This window comes from Stegostoma tigrinum, chromosome 23, assembly GCF_030684315.1.
Source record: "Stegostoma tigrinum isolate sSteTig4 chromosome 23, sSteTig4.hap1, whole genome shotgun sequence".
Taxonomy (NCBI): domain Eukaryota; kingdom Metazoa; phylum Chordata; class Chondrichthyes; order Orectolobiformes; family Stegostomatidae; genus Stegostoma; species Stegostoma tigrinum.
Genome location: NC_081376.1, coordinates 48662733 through 48684370, shown reverse-complemented (window position 1 = coordinate 48684370; position 21638 = coordinate 48662733). Strand labels below are relative to the sequence as shown.

At 43.1% G+C, this 21638-nt stretch overlaps 1 protein-coding gene across 3 annotated transcripts in view; it reads right to left on the bottom strand.

The window, feature by feature from the left end:
* Positions 1 to 396, bottom strand: part of mfsd1l (major facilitator superfamily domain containing 1-like) — a 35616-nt gene extending 35220 nt beyond the window's left edge. For all 3 annotated transcript variants that reach the window (XM_048552538.2, XM_048552537.2, XM_048552539.1), the window contains exon 1: positions 286 to 396. In XM_048552538.2, coding sequence (XP_048408495.1) covers positions 286 to 307 — 22 coding nt within the window. In that variant the 5' untranslated portion in view covers positions 308 to 396. The remainder of the gene's footprint in view (positions 1 to 285) is intronic.
* Positions 397 to 21638: the final 21242 nt, after the last annotated feature.

Sequence of the window (21638 nt, the reverse complement as noted above, 5' to 3'; positions counted from 1 at the left end):
CCATCTTCGGTCTGCCTACCCCTCTCTCCCTATTTCTTCCAGAATCCTCACCCCATCCCGCTCTCTGATGAAGGGTCTAGGCCCGAAACGTCAGCTTTTGTGCTCCTGAGATGCTGCTTGGCCTGCTGTGTTCATCCAAATTCACACTTTGTTATCTTGGATTCTCCAGCATCTGCAGTTCCCATTATCTCTGAACAATGCAGGTATTTGTTTACAAACTAATCTGTAAAACACTGCATTTATCACAAATGCGTCTATAAATTAAAAACGTCCTTTAATCCTCACCTGTTGCTGCTGCTGGAACCATTTTGCAAAAAATAAACAGCTGTTTCCAACAGGCAAACGAATGCTACAATCTCCACGTTGTTACAGGCAGGCGTGAGTCATGTGACCTCATCGTCACGTGACCTCGTAAAACATTTTTCAGCCGTTCATGGGAGCGTTTCACGTTCGAGTTTTGTGTCGTTCATTTCGTGTAGGGGTAGCAAAGCTTTGTAGAATGTTAGAAAGCTTTCTAAGAAACGATTTATTCTTTTCTTGAAGCAATTCCACTGCAAAAGCTTTTGATAACTGTCTTCCCCCCCAATCTTTGCTGGGGCTCAAATTATTGCTTTGCAAGAAACAGAAAATGGCTAATTTCCCCCTACCTGAAACATCAACTTCTAAATTAGGTATTCATTGACAATTTCGGCTGCCCTCAACTAAATACACAATACGAGAACTGGGGAACACAGCTTAAAGTGGTGTAGAGGCATAGACCTGTTTAAAACCAGCAGGTGAGTCCAGAGCTCTGAAGGGTCTAAGCCTGAAACATCAGCTTTTGTGCTCCTGAGGTGCTGCTTGGCCTGCTGTGTTCATCCAGCTCCACACTTTGTTATCTTGGAGTCCAGAGTTAACGTTCCGGGTTCGGTGACCCTTCCTCAGCACCAGACCCGAAATGTTAACTCTGGTTTTTCCTTCACAGATGCTGTGAGACCTGCTGAGCTTTTCCAGCAACTTTGTTTTTGTTCCAAGTTAACAACATCCAGAGTTGTTTCAGGGTTTTTTTATTTGGCAAGTACAAAGATTTGATTATTATTGTCACGTAACAAAGTACAGTGAAAAGTTTCCTTTTGCATGCAGTGCTGTCAGAACATGCATACAAAGATTATAGGATGATTGAACAGGGTGAGGATTATAAAGTTACATCTGCAAAGAAAGTGTATAAAAAGCAAGATCAACATCAGATTTAGAGTTTGACAGCTTTATTGGATCTTTATCTTCCTCCCCCCGGCCCATGATATAACTAGGTGCAAGATAATAAAGTGTGAAGCTGGATGAACACAGCAGGCCAAGCAGCATCTTGGGAGCACAAAAGCTGACGTTTTGGACCTAGACCTTTCATCAGAAAAGGAGGATGGGGAGACGGTCCTGAAATAAATAGGGAGAGGGGGGGAGGTGGACCTAAGATGGATAGAGGAGAAGATAGGTGGAGAGGAGAGTATAGCTGGGCAGTTAGGGAGGGGGTAGGTCAGTGCGGGGAGGACAGACAGGTCAAGGAGGTGGGATGAGGTAGGTAGGTGGGAAATGGAGGTGTGGCCTGAGGTGGGAGGAGGGGATCAGTGAGAGGAAGAACAGGTTAGGGAGGCGGGGACGAGCTGGGCTGGTTATAACTAGGTGCAAATGTTTGACCACGTTCCAGTCAAGATGGCAGCAGAGTAGGATGCTCCAATGGGAGCTCCTCTGCTCCTTCTGTTTATTTCCTGTTTCCTTCTCTCTTTTTTTGCCCCTTCTTGGTGTTCTGTCCTGAGGTACAGTGGCTGGGAGCCCGAGTGGAGCAGGGATGGCCAGGAGGCCCTGAACGGAGCGAGGGTGGCCAGTGGGCTGGCGGCCTGAGCAGAGCAGGACGATTGTGGGACTGGTGTGGGAGGTCAGCAGCTTGCAAGCCTGGGTAGACCACGTGGAAGCCCCCTCTGCTGATCTACTGAAAGGCTGCAATGCTTTTTAACATTTTTCTAAGTTATACTGTGAATAACTGTAAGTACTGTAATAAGAGATGACATAGTGTGGAGACGGAGGAACGCAGCAGGCCAGGCAGCATCAGAGGAGCAGGAAAGTTGGCGTTTCAGGTCGGGACCCTCCTTTAGAAAAATCCGGCATCTGCAGTTCTTGCTATCTCTATGTAAGTACTGTAATTTTTTTTTTCTTTCTTTTTCCCTTTATTTCCGTATTTTGTATCCAAGATCAGTACCTGGTACTTGGTACCTAAGATGGTGCCATAAGAGGTGATATTGTAAACTTTTCACTGTACTGCTGTACTTTCATTCTTGAGTACATGACAATAAAGGATATTCTAAAATTCTTTCTTATGATTCAATTTTATTACTTTCCATGAATGATATGCATATTTTGATGGTGTAAAACTGAGATCAGAGCAAATGCACTGGGGGCATGTGTTCAGATCTCACCATGACAGCTGGTGGAATTGAGGTTCGTTACTAAATCTGGAATTATAAAGATAATCTCAGTCACGGTGACAATACTTACTAGAAATGCTTTGGATGCTGGGACAAATAAATAGAAGTTGTTACTTTTGCAAGCAGGTTTTTGGTCATCAACCTTTCTTGCGGTTCCTCAGGCTAATGTCAAAACGGCTTTGGGTGTTGCAATTTCAATGCAAATGATTTTTGCTAATGGTAGTTCCATGGTTGGGCAAATCTTTGGAAATTAGTCCAGGTCAGAAGGTTTTCTTTTAATTCGCACAGTAAGATATAACTTTTGTTTTAAGTCAATCTGTTCAGATGCATTATCTCTCAAGCATGTGGGACTTAAACCTGAGACTTCCTGGCCCAGATGTAGGGGCACTATAACTGTGTGTTGCTTTTGAAGACTAGTGTGAAAGGAGCTTTCATCTGTTCAGTTCTTGGCCTCAACGGTGATACTATACGCAACAATTAGTTGCACAAACTAATATTATTTCAATCCACAACAATTTTGTTTCTCTCAGCTGAGCATCGGTATGGATTTGTTAGGCTGAAGGGCTTGTTTCTATGATCTAACACCTATCGCACTGTTCTGCAACCAAGCTTTTAGCCACATTTCCCAACTCCCTTGACAGTCATTTTACTTTGTTTCTTTCTCCCAACATCCACCCCAGCTCATCAAGAAGTCTTTTATTCTACAATAATGGTGTTATGAAAGTGTGTCCTGCTAGTGTTTCTTTTTAAAGCTTACTTCTTTTCCATTTCCTTGAAGGTGTTGATTTTCTTTGCAGGGCCGATGGTCTTATTCTGGTGCTTTCCCAATTGGCAATGATTGCCAGCAAGCCCTGGCAGAAATGTTAAGTACTTACAGCAGGGTTGTGTAATTGGAATAGGATTTCCTTTGTTTTTGTCCCTCCCTGGTTCCCTAATTTGGGTCAATAAGATCACCACTACGATCCCAAGATCATAACAAAGTAACTGAATAACTCCACAAAGCTTAGTATCCCATCACCACGTCACTCTTTATTTAGCACATGACACAGATCCAGCTAGCACAGAGTTGGCTCCTAAAGTGAGCAGAACCTTTGACGTTCTTCAAGGACCACAACTTTCCCCCCGCAGTGGTCGAGAATGCCCGTGACCGCGTCTCCCGCATTTCCCGCAACACCCTGCCCCCGCCACAACTGCCCCCAGAGGATCCCCCTCGCTCTCACATAGCGTCCCACCAACCTCTGGATACAACGCATCATCCTCCGACACTTCCGCCATCTACAATCCGACCCCACCACCCAAGCTATTTTTCCATCCCCACCCTTGTCTGCCTTCCGGAGAGACCACTCTCTCCACAACTCCCTTGTCCGCTCCACACTCCCCTCCAACCCCACCTTCCCCTGCAACCGCAGGAAGTGCTACACTTGCCCCCACACCTCCTCCCTAACCCCCATCCCAGGCCTCAAGATGACATTCCATACCAAGCAGATGTTCACCTGCACATCTGCCAATGTGGTATATTGCATCCATTGCACCCGGTGCAGCTACCTCTACATTGGGGAAACCAAGCGGAGGCTTGGGGACCGCTTTGCAGAACACCTCCGCTCAATTCGCAACAAACAACTGCACCTTCCAGTCGCGAACCATTTCAACTCCCCCTCCCATTCCTCAGACAAACATGTCCATCATGGGCCTCCTGCAGTGCCACAATGATGCCACCCGAAGGTTGCGGGAACAGCAACTCATATTTCGCTTGGGAACCCTGCAGCCCAATGGTATCAATGTGGACTTCACAAGCTTCAAAATCTCCCCTTTCCCCACTGCATCCCAAAACCAGCCCAGCTCATTCCCTCCCCCCACCGCATCCCAAAACCAGCCCAGCCTGTCTCTGCTTCCCTAACCTGTTCTTCCTCTCACCCATCCCTTCCTTCCACCTCAAGCCGCATCACCATTTCCTACCTACTAACCTCATCCCACCTCCTTGACCTGTCCATCTTCCCTGGACTGACCTATACTCTCCTCTCTACCTGTCTTGTTTTCTCTCCATCTTCGGTCCGCCTCCCCCTCTCTCCCTATTTATTCCAGTTCCCTCTCCCCATCCCCCTCTCTGATGAAGGGTCTAGGCCCGAAACATCAGCTTTTGTGCTCCTGAGATGCTGCTTGGCCTGCTGTGTTCATCCAGCTCCACACATTGTTATCTTAGAACCCCTGACACTCCTGTTTTTATCTTCAGGGAACTCATATTCTAGGAGATCCACCTGGCTGACATCATTTCAATCACTATGGTGCATACAGAATGTGCAACATTCCAAGTCACTACAACATTGTAATGTTAATGCTGCATGTTTAATACCCTTCAGTTCTGAAGAAGTCATATCAGATTGGCAAAATTAACACTGTTTCTTTCTCCACTGATACTGCCAGACCTGCTGTATTTCTCCTGGATTCTCTGTGCTGCTGATCTCCGATTCCACAGTATTTTGCTTTTATCCCCAGAGTCTTCTCTTAGCTAACAGTTATTTTCTAAGTTCCCACATTAGTGGGATGAGCCACACTTCCATCTTCCCAGCACCCAGCCCTTTCCAGGTTTCTTATAAAGGATCTGGCAGTCCTGTTACTCAATTAAGAGATTAAACCTTCTTTTTAAGATTGGCCCTTTCTCTTCTCATCCCTTTTCCGTTTTCTCTAAAGGATTGATGGGTTGGTTGGTTAAACAGCAACTATTCTTTGCTTCATGGCAACATCATAACTTTTGTTCTCTGGGTGATGCATTGAATAGAACCACTAAGCATTCAGAAGCAGTGCAAGAGGAAACTCAAGAACTGTCAGAAACAAGATAATAAAGTGTGAAGCTGGATGAACACAGCAAGCCAAACAGCATCTCAGGACATCCCCTTTGCTGAGAGGGAGAGAGAGAGAGCAGTGATGAAAACAGAATTAAAGGTCACAGGAGCAGTAATCTACCTCTTGCAATGAAAATAGAAAATGAACTATTGTCCAGAACAGCCAGTGACTTACTTTTAATTTTTAAGTAGAAAGTCACCAAACTCGTGTCAAAAACATCACTGTTGCTGGATGTGGAGGGTCTGAATTATAAGGAAAGGCTGGGAGTTTTTCCACTGGAACATAGGAAGTAGAGGGGTAACCTTGTAGAGGTTTATAAAAAAGGTGAATGAGAAGGGACTTTTCTCTAGGATGGGGGAGTTTCAAAGCAAGAGGGCACGTGTTTAAGGTGAGAGGGGAAAGATTTAAAAAGGATATGAGGGGCAACTCTTTTACACAACGTAGTTCATGTATGGAATGAACTGCCAGAGAAAGTGTTGGATGTGAGTACAGTTACAATGGTTAGAAAACATTTGGATTAGTTCATGAATAGAAAAGCTTGAGGGATATGGGCCAAACACAGGCAGGTGGGACTAGTTTAGTTTGGGAATTTAGTCAGCATGGACTGTTTGGACTGAGGGATCTGTTTCCATGCTGTATGACACTGACGAGCACACAAATGATGAGCACGAGGAGACCATTCAGCCCCTGTGCCTGCTCCATCATTATAAAATTCATTACTCCACATTCCCATCCGCACCTCTATTCTTTCATTCTCTTCGCTGACCAAGAATCTGCACAACACTGACCAAGAATATTCAAAGACTCTGCCTCCACCACCTTTCCAAAGAGTTCCAAGGACTCATGACCCTCTGAGAAAAATGTCACCTTGCTACAAGGAGGTAATAACAATTTTGTAGTTGTATCGAGAATGTATTAAAATTTATTAATGCCTGGTGTCCTGTACTAGTCTTAAAAGGAAATACTGATATCTTTTGGGTTGTATTCTCACTTTCTTCAGTCTTTGCAGTGATTTCAATATGTAAGTTCCACAGACAATTGAAAGTCTGGTTCTAGGCGATGAGCGGTTTGGAGGGTAGTGTGTGGGATGAAAGTGGTTTTCAGCTGCTGTTAGTTTTTGACAGCCCCGCAGTGTTGTGGATGGCTTTTTCCCTCCTGGACTGTGCACTTTGTGGTGGCTGCACAGTTAAATCCTGGAGCAGCAGACTCTGCCAAGGATGGGACAAGTGGGATTTGAGGAGGTGGGTGGGAGGCTGGGACGCTCTGGATTCTGTGCACTCTTATTGCTGCTCGCTGTTGGCCCCGATGTGCTTTACTTGGTGACGCTCAAAGCATCTTCACAGTTTGACAGTTCTAGGGCAAGCGATTTCCCATGCATTGGTAGAGATGTTACATTTGTTTTGGGAAGCTTTCAGTATGTCCGTGTAACGTTTCCTCTGCTCTCCAAATTATCACTTAACATTGTGGAGCTTGGAGTAGAGCGCTTGTTCAGAGTCTTGTGTGGGGCACAGGGTTAATGTGAAAACCAAAACAAAAATGTGGACCCTATAAATCAGGAACAGAAATTGCTGGAAAAGCTCAGCAGGGCTGGCAGCATCTGTGGAGAGAAGTCAGAGTTAACATTTTGGGTTGAGTGACTCTTCAGGAAGGATCATTTGACCCAAAATGTTAACGCTGATTTCTTTCCACAGTTGCTGCCAGACCTGCTGATCTTTTCCATAAATTTCTGTTTTTTGTGATGGGGATAATGTGGCTGCACCTCACAGCTGGCTGTGTGTGAGCAGTGCCTCAATACTGGGGATATCTGTTGTAAAAGGTAATATTTTAATTTCCTACAACTCTGAAGGGAATGAAAGAGCTTTCCTTTATATAAAACACTATGTCCTCACGGCAGGCAAAAGTGCTGACAACCCATTATTCTAAATGCACTATCACGAGGTGTAACTTTTACTGCCTCTGATCAAATGAAAACAAGGTATCTAAGGTGTGATCTGTAAGAGCCAGTGGATCAGCACTGCAAATACATGTTTGCTATATCTGTTTTACAATGCCTTAATGACGCTATTCCATTTCATGAGTTAATTTTTTTTACTGGGAATCCTGTGAACATTTCAGTTTCTACTGCATTATCATGCTGTAACATGTTTGCAATTTGAAAGCATGTTTGTTTGTATTCTAACTGGTGTTTGATTAAAATTAGCCAGATTCTAGTGTGATTGTTTAACTAAACATCACTCATCAAATTCTGAACCCTCTGTCTGCACCTTCAGCCCCAATCCTGGATCTTGCTCTGTTCAGGTTGGCTGTCTTGTTACTTAGTATCCCTGCAGGCACTGACAAAATGAAGCTGCTGCTTCAACTTTGTTGGAAACATGCATTTAACTGAGCCTGAGCCGCTCAGTCAGTTACTGAAACGAATTAGAACTGTACCTTCCCTGTGAACACTGAATCATATGGCATTCTTTTTATTTCTGAACGTTTTCTCTGCAAAGTCTGCAGCAAAGTTACCTGCATAATCTGACAACTAACAGAAAAATTTTTAGGAAGGAGGAACTAACTCCAATGGATCAGAGGATGTTGACTTACTATTTAAACTTTAATCTTAGTTGATAATTCCTTTATTGGCAATAATGTAATTTAAGTGAGGGAGGGTTAAATTTCCCATTCGTAATCTTCTAAGACATAGTGATTTAGAGAATTAATGATCATAAAAATACAAGCATATGTTTTTAGGAGCAGGAGTTATCTATTCATTCCCTTGAGCCTGCTTTGCCTTTCAATAAGATCATGGACTGATCTGCTTCTGTTTCCAACTCCTTGACACAGCCGCCACCCAATCTTCCCCACGCTCCCCCCATTCCATTTTTGAGACTATTGCCAGTCAAGAATCAAACTCATCCCTTAACAAAATATTCAATGAGCCAGCTCCACTGCCTTCTGAGGGAAGAGAATTCCTCAGACATACAACTCTCTGAGAAAAATAAAGTTACATTTTATTCTAAGATTCTTGAGACAATCCAGTGCTGAGTGGTCATGATTTATTAATAGAGTGAAACAAACAATAATTTCTCAGCCAAGTCTGATCATACACCCGATTTTCAAGCCTTTCTGGATTTTTAAGCTTTTAAAACTTCAAATCTAGTCACTAATGTTCCCATCAGTTCAAAATATTCATACTTTTAAACTCAAAATGCTGGCACTTTATTGAATGCATTTCCTTCCAGCTCTCCACGTTGCTGGTAACTAATAATACATTGTTACTTGCTATCTGACGGCAGTGAAATGTAATTCCGTCACGAGGATACATGCACATAACAAATAGATCCTAGCTCTTTACAGATGATATAACCATCTTAACAATCATCAACTGCATGTTGAACAATAAAGAGCTATCCACCACTAAGTGGTGGAGACTGGTATATTTTGAAGCCTGGGCTATGTTCTGAGAGATGCACTTCACAGAGTTATTATAAAACTAAATCTGAAACTGAGCTGTAAAGGAATTGACCAAATGAAAAATAAAATCTGGTGTGAATTAAGTTAATAGGAATTATTGGAAATAAAATGCATTATAGTCATCATTTGAATAGGTGCTGGGACTGGAGGGTTTGAGCTATAGGGAGAGGCTGGAGTAACTGGGGCTTTTTTCCCTGGAGGGTCGGAGGCTCAGGAATGACTTTATAAAGGTTTATAAAATCACGAGGGGCATGGATGGGGTGAATAGCCAAGGTCTTTTTCCCTGGGTAGGGGAGTCCAAAACTATGTTTAAGATGACAGGGCAAAGATTTAAAAGGGACCCGAGGTGCAACATTTTCACGCAGAGGGTGGTGCGTGTGTGGAACAAACTGCCAGAGGAAGGTGACTACAATTACAACATTTAAAAGGCATTTGGATGCGTACATGAATAGGAAGTATTTAGAGGGATGTGGGTCAAATGCTGGCAAATGAACTAAATCAGTTTAGAATATCTGGCTGGCATGGACGAGTTGGACAGAAGAGTCTGTTTCGGTGCCATATAACTCTGTAACTCAATGACTCTATGTAATAAAGCCCAGGGCCACATTCCAAGACTCTCCCGCCAAAATAAACCTAGGGATTATAACCCAGCAAACCCCTCAGCTTGTCTGAAGTAGCAAATATTTGGCATTCCATTGGTATTTTTCAATATTTACATTTCAGAGTGCCATGTGCTTAACTGGACATAATTAGACTGCATAAATATTAAGTGAAGTCAAACGTGTATTGTTAGAGACAAAATAAACTGCAGATGCAGAATCAAAGGTAGACAAACAGGAGGCTGGAAGAATACAGCAAGCCAGGCAGCATTTGGAGGAAAAGAGCCGTCGACATTTTGGGTAATACCCTTCTTCAGGAGTCCTGAAATGTTGGCTGCTCCTTTCCTCCAGATGCTTGAACAACAAGGGAATGAAAGTATTCAGCATGGAGCTCAGCGGTATTCTGCAGGAATCTGTTCTGGGACCTCTGCTCTTTGTGATCTTTAGAAATAACTTGGATGAGGAGGTGAAAGGGTGGGTTAGTAAGTTTGCTGATGACACGAAGGTTGGTGGAGTTGTGGACAGCATGGAGGACTGTTGTAGGTTGCAATGGGACATTGACAGGATGCAGAGCTGGGCAAAGAAGTGGCAGATGGAATTCAACCCAGAAAAGTACGATGTGATTCATTTTGGAAGGTTGAATTTGAATGCAGAGTACAGGGTTAATGGCAGGTCTCGGCAGTGTGGAGGAACAGTGGAATCTTGGGGTCCATGTCCGTAGATCCCTCAAAGTTCCTACTCATGTTGATAAGGTTGTTAAGAAGGCATATGGTGTGTTGGCCTTCATTGGCAGGGGAATTGACTTTAAGAGCCATGAGGTTATGCTGCAGCTCTATAAAACTCTGGTTAGATCACACTTGGAACATTGCATTCACTCCTGGTCACCTCATTATAGAAAAGATATGGAAGCTTTAGAGAAGGTGCAAAGGAGATTTACCAAGATGCTGACTGGACTGGAGGGCAGGTCTCATGAGGAAAGGTTGAGGGAGCTAGGGCTTTTATCAGTGGAGCTAAGCAGGATGAGAGGTGACTTGATAGAGGTGTACAAGGTGATGACAGGCATAGAGTGGATAGTCGGAGACTTTATTTCCCAGGGCAGAAATGACTATTATGAGGGGGCATAATTTAAAGGTGATGGGAGGAGGGTATAGGGAGATATCAGAGATAGGTTCTTTACACAGAGTGTGGGGGGTCGTGTGGAATGTGCTGCCGGCACTGGTAGTGAAGTCTGATACTTCAGACACTTTTTAGCGACTCTTGGATAGGCACATGGAGGATAGTAAAATGTAGGGTGTGCAGGGTAGATTGATCTTAGTAGGATAATAGGTTGGCACAAAATCGTGGGCCGAAGGGCTTGTGCTGTGCTTTATTGTTCTTTGCTGCCTGGCCTGCTATGTTCTTCCAGCCTCTCGTTTGCCAATCTTGCATTTTTGTTCTACGTGCACTGACAAATATTGTCATTAAAATTCGCTGGAGGGAGAAAAGAAGGTAAAAGCATTGACCCAGTGCTCTGGTTTTCAGGACACTGTCTTTACATTAAACCAGGAGACCAATTTAAACACATTAGAGCTTTACTTAAAAGGGTTATGAGGACGTGTCACTGGATTCAAAACATTAACTCTGTACCTCTCTCCACAGTTGCTGTCAAACACGCTGAATTTCTCCAGCAATTTCTGTTTTTGTTTCAGATCATCAGTGTCCACAGTTAATTTACAGCTTTTCTTAACTTTTTAAATGAATTGTGGGTGTTGGTGGCAAGGCTGGTAATTGATGCTTATCCCTAATTGCGAGGGAACTGACCTGCTCTCAAGGCCATCTCAGAGGGCAGGTATGAGTCACCAGTGTCACTGTGGAATCACAGGTAGGCCAGACCGGGCAAGGATGGCAGATTTCCTTCCCTTAAGGCGGACCCAGATGGGGCCTTATGACAATTTAACACATGGTCACCATGACACTTGTATTTTTTGAAGTCCGGATTTCACCAGGTATCTTGGTGAGATTGTGAACTCATGTTCTGAGAACATTAACAACACAAAATAAAAAGGAAAGAACTGCAGATACTGGAGATTAGAAACAAAAACAGAAATTGATGGAAAACCTCAGCAGGTCTGGGAGCAGGTCTGAAGGGTCTTGGCCCAAAACGTCAGCTTTTGTGCTCCTGAGATGCTGCTGGGCCTGCTGTGTTCATCCAGCTCCACACTTTGTTATCTCGGATTCTCCAGCATCTGCAGTTCCCATTATCTCTGATCCAGCTAAAAGAACCCTTGTGAAAATTTCAAGAGACAAAGGAAAGTCCAAGCCTCCCCTTGTCAATCTGATCCAATTCTCTTAACACGGACTCAAAATCATCTGCAGAGGTACTGAATGAAAGAAAATCTAAGCCAGCTCTGTCAAGAAAAATACATCCTCCATGTGTCCAGGAGGAAGTGAGAGACCAACTCACTGAAGCATGGGAATAAGTGTATTCTTGTGGTGAGCTAATCGTGCAGAACCCACGCTGTTGAACACATGCATTTAAATTCTCCTGGTGTGACCTGGTCACTGTTCTCTCATGTTAACCTTTCAGCCCCAGTCCCTTGCTCCGCAAACTGAGCTCGTACCTGCTGAAATGATTGTTGTTGCTCTCATTTTCTTTCACCTTCCAGATGAAAGGAAACTTTGAATAGCAGTCCCAAACTATGAGATATTATTCTTGATTGTATATGGATGAATAAATTCCCACAGTATGCCATTGTCAGTCAGCATCATTTTCAGTTTCTGCTGTGTATTTCAGTTCTTCTCATATGTAGTACAGTGTCTTCAGTCTGAAAGGCAAAGTATTATTTAAATGGTGATAGTTTTGGGCAGTGTGGAAGTACAAAGGGATCTGCGTATCCTTGCACACTAATCAATGATGGTATACAGGCAAGTTGTATGTTGGCCTTTATTGCTGATGGATTTGAATTCAGAAGTAGTGATGTGTTACTGCAGTTATATGGGGCCTTGGTGAGACCACAGCTGGAGTACTGTGTGAGGTTTCAGTGTCCCTACCTATTTCCGTAGAGGGAGTGCAGTGGAGGTTCACTTGACTGATTCTAAGAATGACAGTTCTGATGAGTCACAAGACTTGAAACGTTAACTCTGCCTTCTTCCCACAGATACAGTCAGACTGGCTGAGTTTCTCCAGCAACTTCTGTTTTGTCTTCACAGGGCCTGTATTTACTAGACTTTAGAAGGATGAAAGACAATCTGATTGACATAGAAAAAGAAATCCAGCAGGGCTAATCAGACTAAATGCAGGTAGAATGTTTCCGCTGGTTGGGGAGTCTAGAACCAGAAGACACGTCTCAGGATAGGATGTCCTCTGAGATCTGCCAACGGCACCTGAAATGCCGATCCTTGTCACGTGAGTGAAAGCTGACCTTGTTGAATTGCTATAGTATGTGATTTTGGGACTCTAAGTCAGTTCCTTTTTGACGTCCAGAGGGACAGCAGGGCTGCAGGTTGAGTTGGGAAGCAGCCTCAGATCTTCCACTTCTGTCTCCAAGTTGCTAGCTGGAAAGAAATGGACTGTTTGCGAGAAATAGAAATTACTGGCTCAGTTTACTGAAGGAGCCATTGACCGCCAGACCATTAACACGCATGTGAACCAGTTTTTTTAAAAAAATGCTTTTTAATGAACTAAAACATGTAATTTAGAATCTAGCTCCTCTCCTGACTTCCTTAATTTCCTGACTGGTTGTATATAACAATGGAATCATGAAACAGTTCCCCCAGTTCTCTGGCAGTTAACTCTGTTCTTTCTAAGGATGCTGCCAGACGTGCTGAGTTTCTCCACCACTTTCTGACAGCATTCACATATTTAGCTTTTACTTGAGTGTTTTGTTGTCAGTGGAGAGTGTTTATTCTGGCGGAACTTTATCCGAACCCACAGACTTGCTGAGATTCAAACTCAACGCATTAAGAGAGGTATATTACAATTAAATACAGTTTATCAAAGTTTCAGGTGATTTTTAAAAATATTGTCTCCTATAAAACAAACAGGCACAGAGTTGCAGATTATGATACAGAAGGAAGTCACTAAGGCTCTTGTGTTTGGCTGTTAGTAGCTTTAGAGATGATTAACATTGAAAATGTTCTGAATGTTGTACAGCAGCTAAAGATTTCCGATAACATACTGAAGAAAAAGTTATTTCTGCAGGTTTTAAAAACTGGACCCTTTAAAAGTTGAATTTCATAGGGGTGTGAGTGTTTCTTTTCATGAGCCACTGGAACTTAATATGCAGTTAAAGCAAGCAACTAAGAAGTGTTACGGACTAGACCAAAACCTCTCAAAACATGTTAAGAAGACAGCCTTAACCCTAACTATTTCTTATTTTAAAGGTAAGTGTAAGGTGTTGCATTTCCAGATGCAACTTGATTGGTCAAACTACCAGATTTGAAGCAAAACATACTTTATTCAAACAGTATAGTTAAAAATGCAATAAAAGAACAAAATAAAGAATTGGCTTCGCTGTAACTCTAGTGGAAAACCAAACACAATAATAGATTATTTTACTACTAAACAGTAACTGTTCCAATATAGTAACATCCCATACACACACTCTTGACAAAGGCAAATTCAGAAAAACAGATTATCTCACATGCAACTCCAGCAGCAGAAAGAGAACACCCAGGTTTTAGCTGTAACCAAGAGAGGAAAGGAATAGCTTCCACATCTTCAAGACCCCAGCCACAACTGCTACTGAAACAAAAAATCCTGATCCTGTGGGAGTTTGGCCCTACCCATTCAGGTTGCTTCTATTGTTCCAACTTTTAAAAAAAAAACACAAGGCCTCATTAGCTGTTTACTTTATTAGGTCCAATAGGTAGCTCTGTCTTAAAATCTTTCCAAAAAAAGGACAAAATACACCTCTTAAAGTCATAGGATTGCTACCGAAGGCAAATTGTATATTGGTCTATATTACAAGAGAATTTGAGTATGGGGTAAAGAATTCTTATTGCAATTATATACAGCTTTGGCAATACCACGCTTGGAATATTATGTGTGGTTTTGGTCTCCTTATCTAAAGAAAGATGTACTTGTCACTCATTCACTAAATTAATTCCTGGGACGGAAGTTTGTCCAATGACGAAAGATTAAATAGACTAGGCTTATCTTCCATAGAATTCTGAAGATTGGGAAGTGATCTCCTTCAACCAATCAGAATTCTCGCAGAAATCAACAGGGTAAATGCAGGAAGGATACTTCTCTTGGTTGAGGGCCGTAGTCAAGACCAAAAAAAGATGGTCTCAGAATAAGAGGTGAGCCATTTAGGACTGAGATCAGGAGGAATATCTTCACTCGGAGGTGGTGAATCTTTGGAATTCTCTACCCCAGGTGGGTTTTGGAAAGTCAGTCACTGTGTGTGTTCAAAATTGAGACTGATGGATTTTAAACACATCAAAAGGTACAGGGAATGCACAGGAAAATGGTACTGAAGTAGAGTGAATGGTGGAGCAAGGCTGAATGGTCTGTTCCTACTCATGTTTTGTTTTTTCTTATCAAGGTACAATTTTTAAAATTGGATTTTAAATGAATTTTAAAATAATTCATACAAATTACATCTAAAGTAAATGCCATTAGCTGAGTAAGAAAGAGGGGGCAAGGTTTGGGAGATGGGAAATGAAGGCTTACAAAATAAAAAGGGTATGTCAGCATTCCAGTCACCATATTTTACCAGACCGAGAGAGAGAGAAACAGCTGGTGATAATTTGACCTGAGGACCACCATACCTCAGGTGAGGGGAGAAGTTGAGAACAAGAGTCCTTCATGGTAACCTCAGCCGATGATGGGAATTGAACCCACCCAGTTGGCATCACACTGCTTCACAAACCAACCATGGCAGCATTACAGGGTAACAATTTGGATAATGATAAATCCCAGAGTGAGAATGGAATTGAACTGAAACCGAAACCCATTCCTCCTGCATCAATCTTTGAACCATGCATTTAACACCATGATTTTATTTACCTGTTGCCACTTTCCTGCAGCTTAGGTAGTAAACCCGAAATCAATATGTTGGTGATTTTGCTTCTTACCTTGCATACTGTGAACAGTTTTGGTCCTTTTATCTGAGGAGAGATAGACTGGCCACGGAGGCAGTCCACAGAAGGTACACTAGGCTGATCCCAGGCATGGAGGGACTATTTTATGAGGAAACATCAAAAAGGCTGGGCCTGTTATTGGAGTTTAGAAGAATGAGAGATGACCCTATTTGAAACATTCAAGATTTTAAGGACGCTTGAGAAAGTGGATGCAGAGAGGTTGTCTCCTCTTGTGGAAGAGGCTGCAGTCTCCGAATTGAGGGGTTGCCCTTTCAAGACACAGATGAAGAAGAATTCCATCTCTCAGAAGACAATGGAACTTTGTTCTGCAAAGAGATCAAACTAATGTTGGATGAATAAGGATTGATTTTCACGTGAAGAGCTGCTACAGCATACAGAAACTAGGAGAAACTAAGTGACCCTTCATAAAAAAATCAGATTGCCTCATAGGCTCTCTACTTAAGCAGTGGAGAAATCCTACATTATTTCACTTTTTCAAATAAAAGTAAAAGAACATGAAATATTGAAGCAGTAAAAGTCACAAAATTGCTCAGTTTCTAAGGCTTTCAAAAATATTTGTTAATAATGTTTACATCTTTCCTCTGGTTACTTAATTTGGACAATTAAATGTTTTGTTTTAAATTAAGAAGGTAAAAAGACATTTGAATTTTCAACAGAATAATTGTCCTTAAAATTCTACCTCTTCTTCTCAGTTCATATTGACACTCAACTCCTCTGAGTGCAGTCTGCAGAGTCTCTGAACTATTCAACTCCCTGCTGTTTCAGACACCCTCTTCAAACCTCCGAGTTAAGACAGACATCCTTCTTCCTGGCACATTTCAACATCCAGGATTATGTGCTGATGGATGCTTTAAAGCTTGGGATTGCCACAGAGGCACAATGGGGAATGAACCCTATCATAGTATACCCAGGTTGGTTGGAAACTGTAGAACCCATGGGCTCTGTGCCTGACCTAAACATCAAGAGTAATGAAATGGTACTCAGCCAGGTCAGACTGAACATGATGTACAGAGAAAAGTTTTAACCTATTGGTTTCTAATTTTCAATTTGACATGTTTTGCACCTTGGGTTGCATGCTGAAACGTAATGTATCTTATCAATATTGAGACTATTACAGTTACACTGAACCACTCAAGAATGGAACATATTGTAAGGAGACAATTTGAATTTTATGCCATTTTCTGTCATTTTCAACTTAAAATGTCTGGAAATGGACTTGCACAAATATTACCAGTAGTTCATCTTGGTTAAACTGGTAGTCTCTTCCGTTTCTCTCATTGGAAATGAAGCTCTAGCACTGCAACACCTTCCCCACTAACACTCCCAACCACGCCTAAGAATTCATGCTGCTGCCCCTCCTTCACGCTCCGTTCCATTATCTCTCCTGTAATGCTGTTACATTTCTGGTCATGTTTCAGTAGTGATGATCCAACACAGAGTTGAGGTATAGATCTCATCCAGCACATTAGATACTGAACACAGGAATAGCAGGGCTGGGGGACAAACAAAAATCAATTGTACATACTTGTGTCAGCTCAAAAATAAGCTTATCCTAAACTATGATTGGATTGTATGTGGAAGCACTCAAGTATAGAGAAAGGCACAAACCACAGGGAAGGAGTTTAAATCACATTGATTGGGCTGTCATCAATCTGAGCCTTTGTAAAAACAACTCAATCCAACATTTTTCCTGTAATCCTCCATTTGTTTTACCCTTCAGAGAATTATCTAAATCTCTTTTTTTTAACTGCTTTAACGGATTGTGCCTTTGCTCCTCCTCAACAGATCATTCCAATCCAGGGTGTGAACTCCCCTAGGTACCCTCCTAGATACAAGCCTATGAGTTATCTTACTCAATTTAGGTCTGGTAGGACTCAAATCTGCACACCACCAGCAACTACAGTGGCTTGCTGGTCAAGATCCTGAAGAAAGTTTTAACCTGAGGCTTGGCTTTATTTTGGAGTTTTGCTGTTGGCCAACCTAGAGTGCCTCTGATCAGGATATGTCCTCAGTGAGGCTATGCAATTGCCTGCAATCAAGTGGTGTCCCCCAATCTCAGTTGGACTGGCGAGAGTGTCCATTTCTATCAGAATACCCTGCAACTCATTTGCTTCACTTGCTGTATTTTCCAATGATAAAGCCAGTTGTAGCACCTGTTTGAAGTCCAGTTGGGCTTCAACTCATAGGTGTTTTTGCATTGTTGTAACATCAATCCCACATACCAAACAGTCTCTAAGTATCCCATTCAGGGCTAAACCAAAGTCACAGGAATTTGCCAATTGTCTTAGCCTTGTCAAAAATTCTGATACGGATTCCCTGGTTCTCAAACATGCCGCGTAAAAACGATAGCATCTCAGAATTAGAGGAAATTTGAGTCGTAATATTCTTTAACTATGCCCGTCAATTCTTGAAAGGTTTTGGTATCTGGTGCCTCAGGGTAAGTTAGGGTCCTAATAACAGAAAAAGCTGCAGCATTTCATCTGTCACAACATCGTTTAACTGGAAAAATAACGTGTTCTTTCCACATACTGGATGTAGTTCTTGACAGCAGGGTCGAATGAGTCAAGCTTCCCAAACAAAGGCATGATATGAAAAATGCTTACTCAGCTCAAAGAAGACAGTGAGTTTCTTCAGGATTGTGCCTTACTGTCATCGCCACTTAAACAACGCCATAGAGATCGGTATCCCATAACCTTTCATTGACAAATGAACAGTGCTTGACTTCAGTACCGTCCCTTTTGAGTCAGCTACCAGAGTGGCAGTATCTCTGACACTCCCCTTTTTAGCTGTCAGCCAGGGCTCCCTGATTGGACCAGGTTAACAGCCCCAATCAGAGAACTCATATTCTACGCGGTCCAGCTAGCTGAACTCATTACAATCACTACACCTTTCTTTGAAAGCAAGCATATTTCAGATGAAGTATGAATTCATGTAAAGTGAATATGAGCCAGAAACTCATCCAAATTTCAAATTATCAGTGCCACCCATGATGCTAGCAATAGGACACTTGGTGCAGTTCGACTTTAGCATGGAGGTACTCGAACCTGACCAAACCTAGCTGGTGAAAATGATCATCTTTGCTTTAAAGGACAAACAAGAATGAAGTCTCACTGAAATGGAGGAAAAATGACAGGAGAAAAAAGGTGGGGGTATAAATTGTTGTGATTGTTTGATATTTGGCACTCTTGCGTTTTGTCCTGATGAGTGCAAGAGGAGAAGCTTTGGCAACATTCTATATTTTCAATAATATTTAAGGATGAAATAGTTATTGTACAGGTTATGTTAGTGAGCACTGTAGAAATAAATATTCATGTTTTGAAAACAGTTCACGTTACGGAAGTGGAAGGGCTGGAGATCTTAGAAAACATAAAGGTAGATAAATCTCTGAGACCTGATCTAATGTATCCCAGAATGTGTGGGAAGTTAGGGAAGAAATTGCAGGGTCTCCAGAAATATTAGTATCATTTATAACCAGGGATGAGGTGCCGAAGGACTGGAGGGAGACTAATGTGTGCGTTTATTTAAGAAAGGCTTTAAGGGAAAGCCTGGAAACTAGAGAGCTGACAGTCTGATATCAGTTGGAGGTGATTCTGAAAGATCAGATTTACACACATTTGGAGAGGCAAGGTTAGTCAGCATGGTTTTATGGGAGAGAAATCACGTTTCACAAATTTGATTGCGACGTTTGAGGAAGTAACCAAAAAATTGACAAGGGCAGCGCGGTAGATGTGGTTTACATGGACACTTTAGTAAGGCCTTCAACAAGGTTCTACATGGTGTTAGGAGGAAGGTATAGAGGAGATGTCAGAGGGAGGTTCTTTACCCAGAGAGTTGTGAGCGCGTGGAATAGTTTACCAGTGGTAGTTGTGGAAGCGGAGTCTTTAGTGACATTTAAGCGACTGCTGGACATGCACATGGACAGCAGTGAATTGAGGGGAATGTGGGTTAGGTTATTTTATTTTTGAAGGAATATTCCACGGCACAACATCGTGGGCTGAAGGACCTGTACTGTGCTGTACTTTTCTATGTTCTATGTTCTATGGTAGATTAATTAGTAAAGTTAGATCGCATGGGATTCAGGGTGAGCTTGTCGACTCGATATAAAATTGGCTTGATGGCAGGAGACCGAGGTGGTTGTCGTGGAGGGTTATTTTCAGTCTAGAGGCCTGTAACCACAGTGTCCCTCAGGGGCTAGTTATGGGTGTTGTTTTGTTTTTCATTTATATAAACAATTTGGATGAGAATATAGGAGGCATGATTAGGAAATTTACAGATGACACCAAAATTGGAGAGTGAAAAAAGTTATCTGAGATTAAAAAGAGCTCTGGATCGCTTGGGTCAATGAGTTGAAAATCGGAAGATGAGTTTAATTTGGATAAATGTGACGTATTGCATTTTGGTAAAACAAACAAGTACAGGGCTTACACAGTTAGGGTTTGTTGTATAACAGACAGACCTAGGATTCAGGTACATAATTCTTTGAAATTTGCATCACAGCTAAACAGGGGAGTTAAGATGGTGTTTAGCATGCTTGCTTTCATTGCTCAAATCATTGAGTATAAGAGATAAGTGATAATGGGAACTGCAGATGCTGGAGAATCCAAGATAATAAATTGTGAGGCTGGATGAACACAGCAGGCCCAGCAGCATCTCAGGAGCACGAAAGCTGACGTTTCGGGCCTAGACCCTTCATCAGAGGGGGGGATGGGGTGAGGGTTCTGGAATAAATAGGGAGAGAGGGGGAGGCATCCACGTCCTCTCCACCTATCTTCTTTTCTCTCCATCTTCGGTCCGCCTCCCCCTCTCTCCCTATTTATTCCAGAACCCTCTCCCCATCCCCCTCTCTGATGAAGGGTCTAGGCCCGAAACGCCAGCTTTTGTGCTCCTGAGATGCTGCTGGGCCTGCTGTGTTCATCCAGCCTCACATTTTATTACATTGAGTATAAGAGTTGGGTTATCATGTTGAGCTTGTACAAGATGGTGAGGCCTCTTCTAGAGTACTGTGTGTTGTTCTGGTTACTTTGCTATGGGAAAGATATTATTAAATTGGAGAGTGGTCAGAAAAGCTTTATCAGGTTAGGTCTGGAATTAGAGCCTTTGAGTTATAAGGAAAGGCCGGATATGCTGGGACATTTTTAATTGGTGCATAGGAGGTTGAGGGGTGACTTTATAGAGGTTTATAAAATCATGAGGGGCATAGACAAGGTGAATAGCAAAGGTCTTTTTCCCAAAGGTGGGAAGTTCAAACTAGGGGGCAGTTTTTGGGGTGAGAGCAGAAAGTTTTAAAAAGGACATCTTTTCTACACAGAGAGTCGTTTGTGTGTGGAATTAACCGCCAGAGGACGGCAGCTTCAAAATCTCCTCTCCCGCACTGAATCCCAAAACCAGCCCAGCTCGTCCCCTCCCCCCACTGCATCCCAAAACCAGCCCCGCTCGTCCCCTCCACGCACTGTATCCCAAAACCAGCCCAGCTCGTCCCCTCCCCGCACTGCATCCCAAAACCAGCCCAGCTCGTCCCCTCCCCGCACTGCATCCCAAAACCAGCCCAGCTCGTCCCCTCCCCGCACTGCATCCCAAAACCAGCCCAGCTCGTCCCCTCCCCCCACTGCATCCCAAAACCAGCCCAGCTCGTCCCCTCCTGCACCGCATCCCAAAACCAGCCCAGCTCGTCCCCTCCCCCCACTGCATCACAAAACCAGCCCAGCTCGTCCCCTCCCCCCACTGCATCCCAAAACCAGTCCAGCTCGTCCCCTCCCCCCACTGCATCCCAAAACCAGTCCAGCTCGTCCCTGCGTCCCTAACCTGTTCTTCCTCTCACCCATCCCCTCCTCCCACCCCAAGCCGCACCTCCATCTCCTACCTACTAAACTCATCCCGCCTCCTGGACCTGTCCGTCCTCCCTGGACTGACCTATCCCCTCCCTACCTCCCCACCTATACTCTCCTCTCCACCTATCTGCTCCTCTATTCATCTTTGGTCGCCTCCCCCTCTCTCCCTATTTATTCCAGTTCCCTCTCCCCATCCCCCTCTCTGATGAAGGGTCTAGGCCTGAAACGTCAGCTTTTGTGCTCCTGAGATGCTGCTTGGCCTGCTGTGTTCGTCCAGCTCCACACTTTGTTATCCCGGATTCTCCAGCATTTGCAGTTCCCATTATCTCAAAGCCCATAAACTATTTGATTTAATCATGTAGACAGACCCA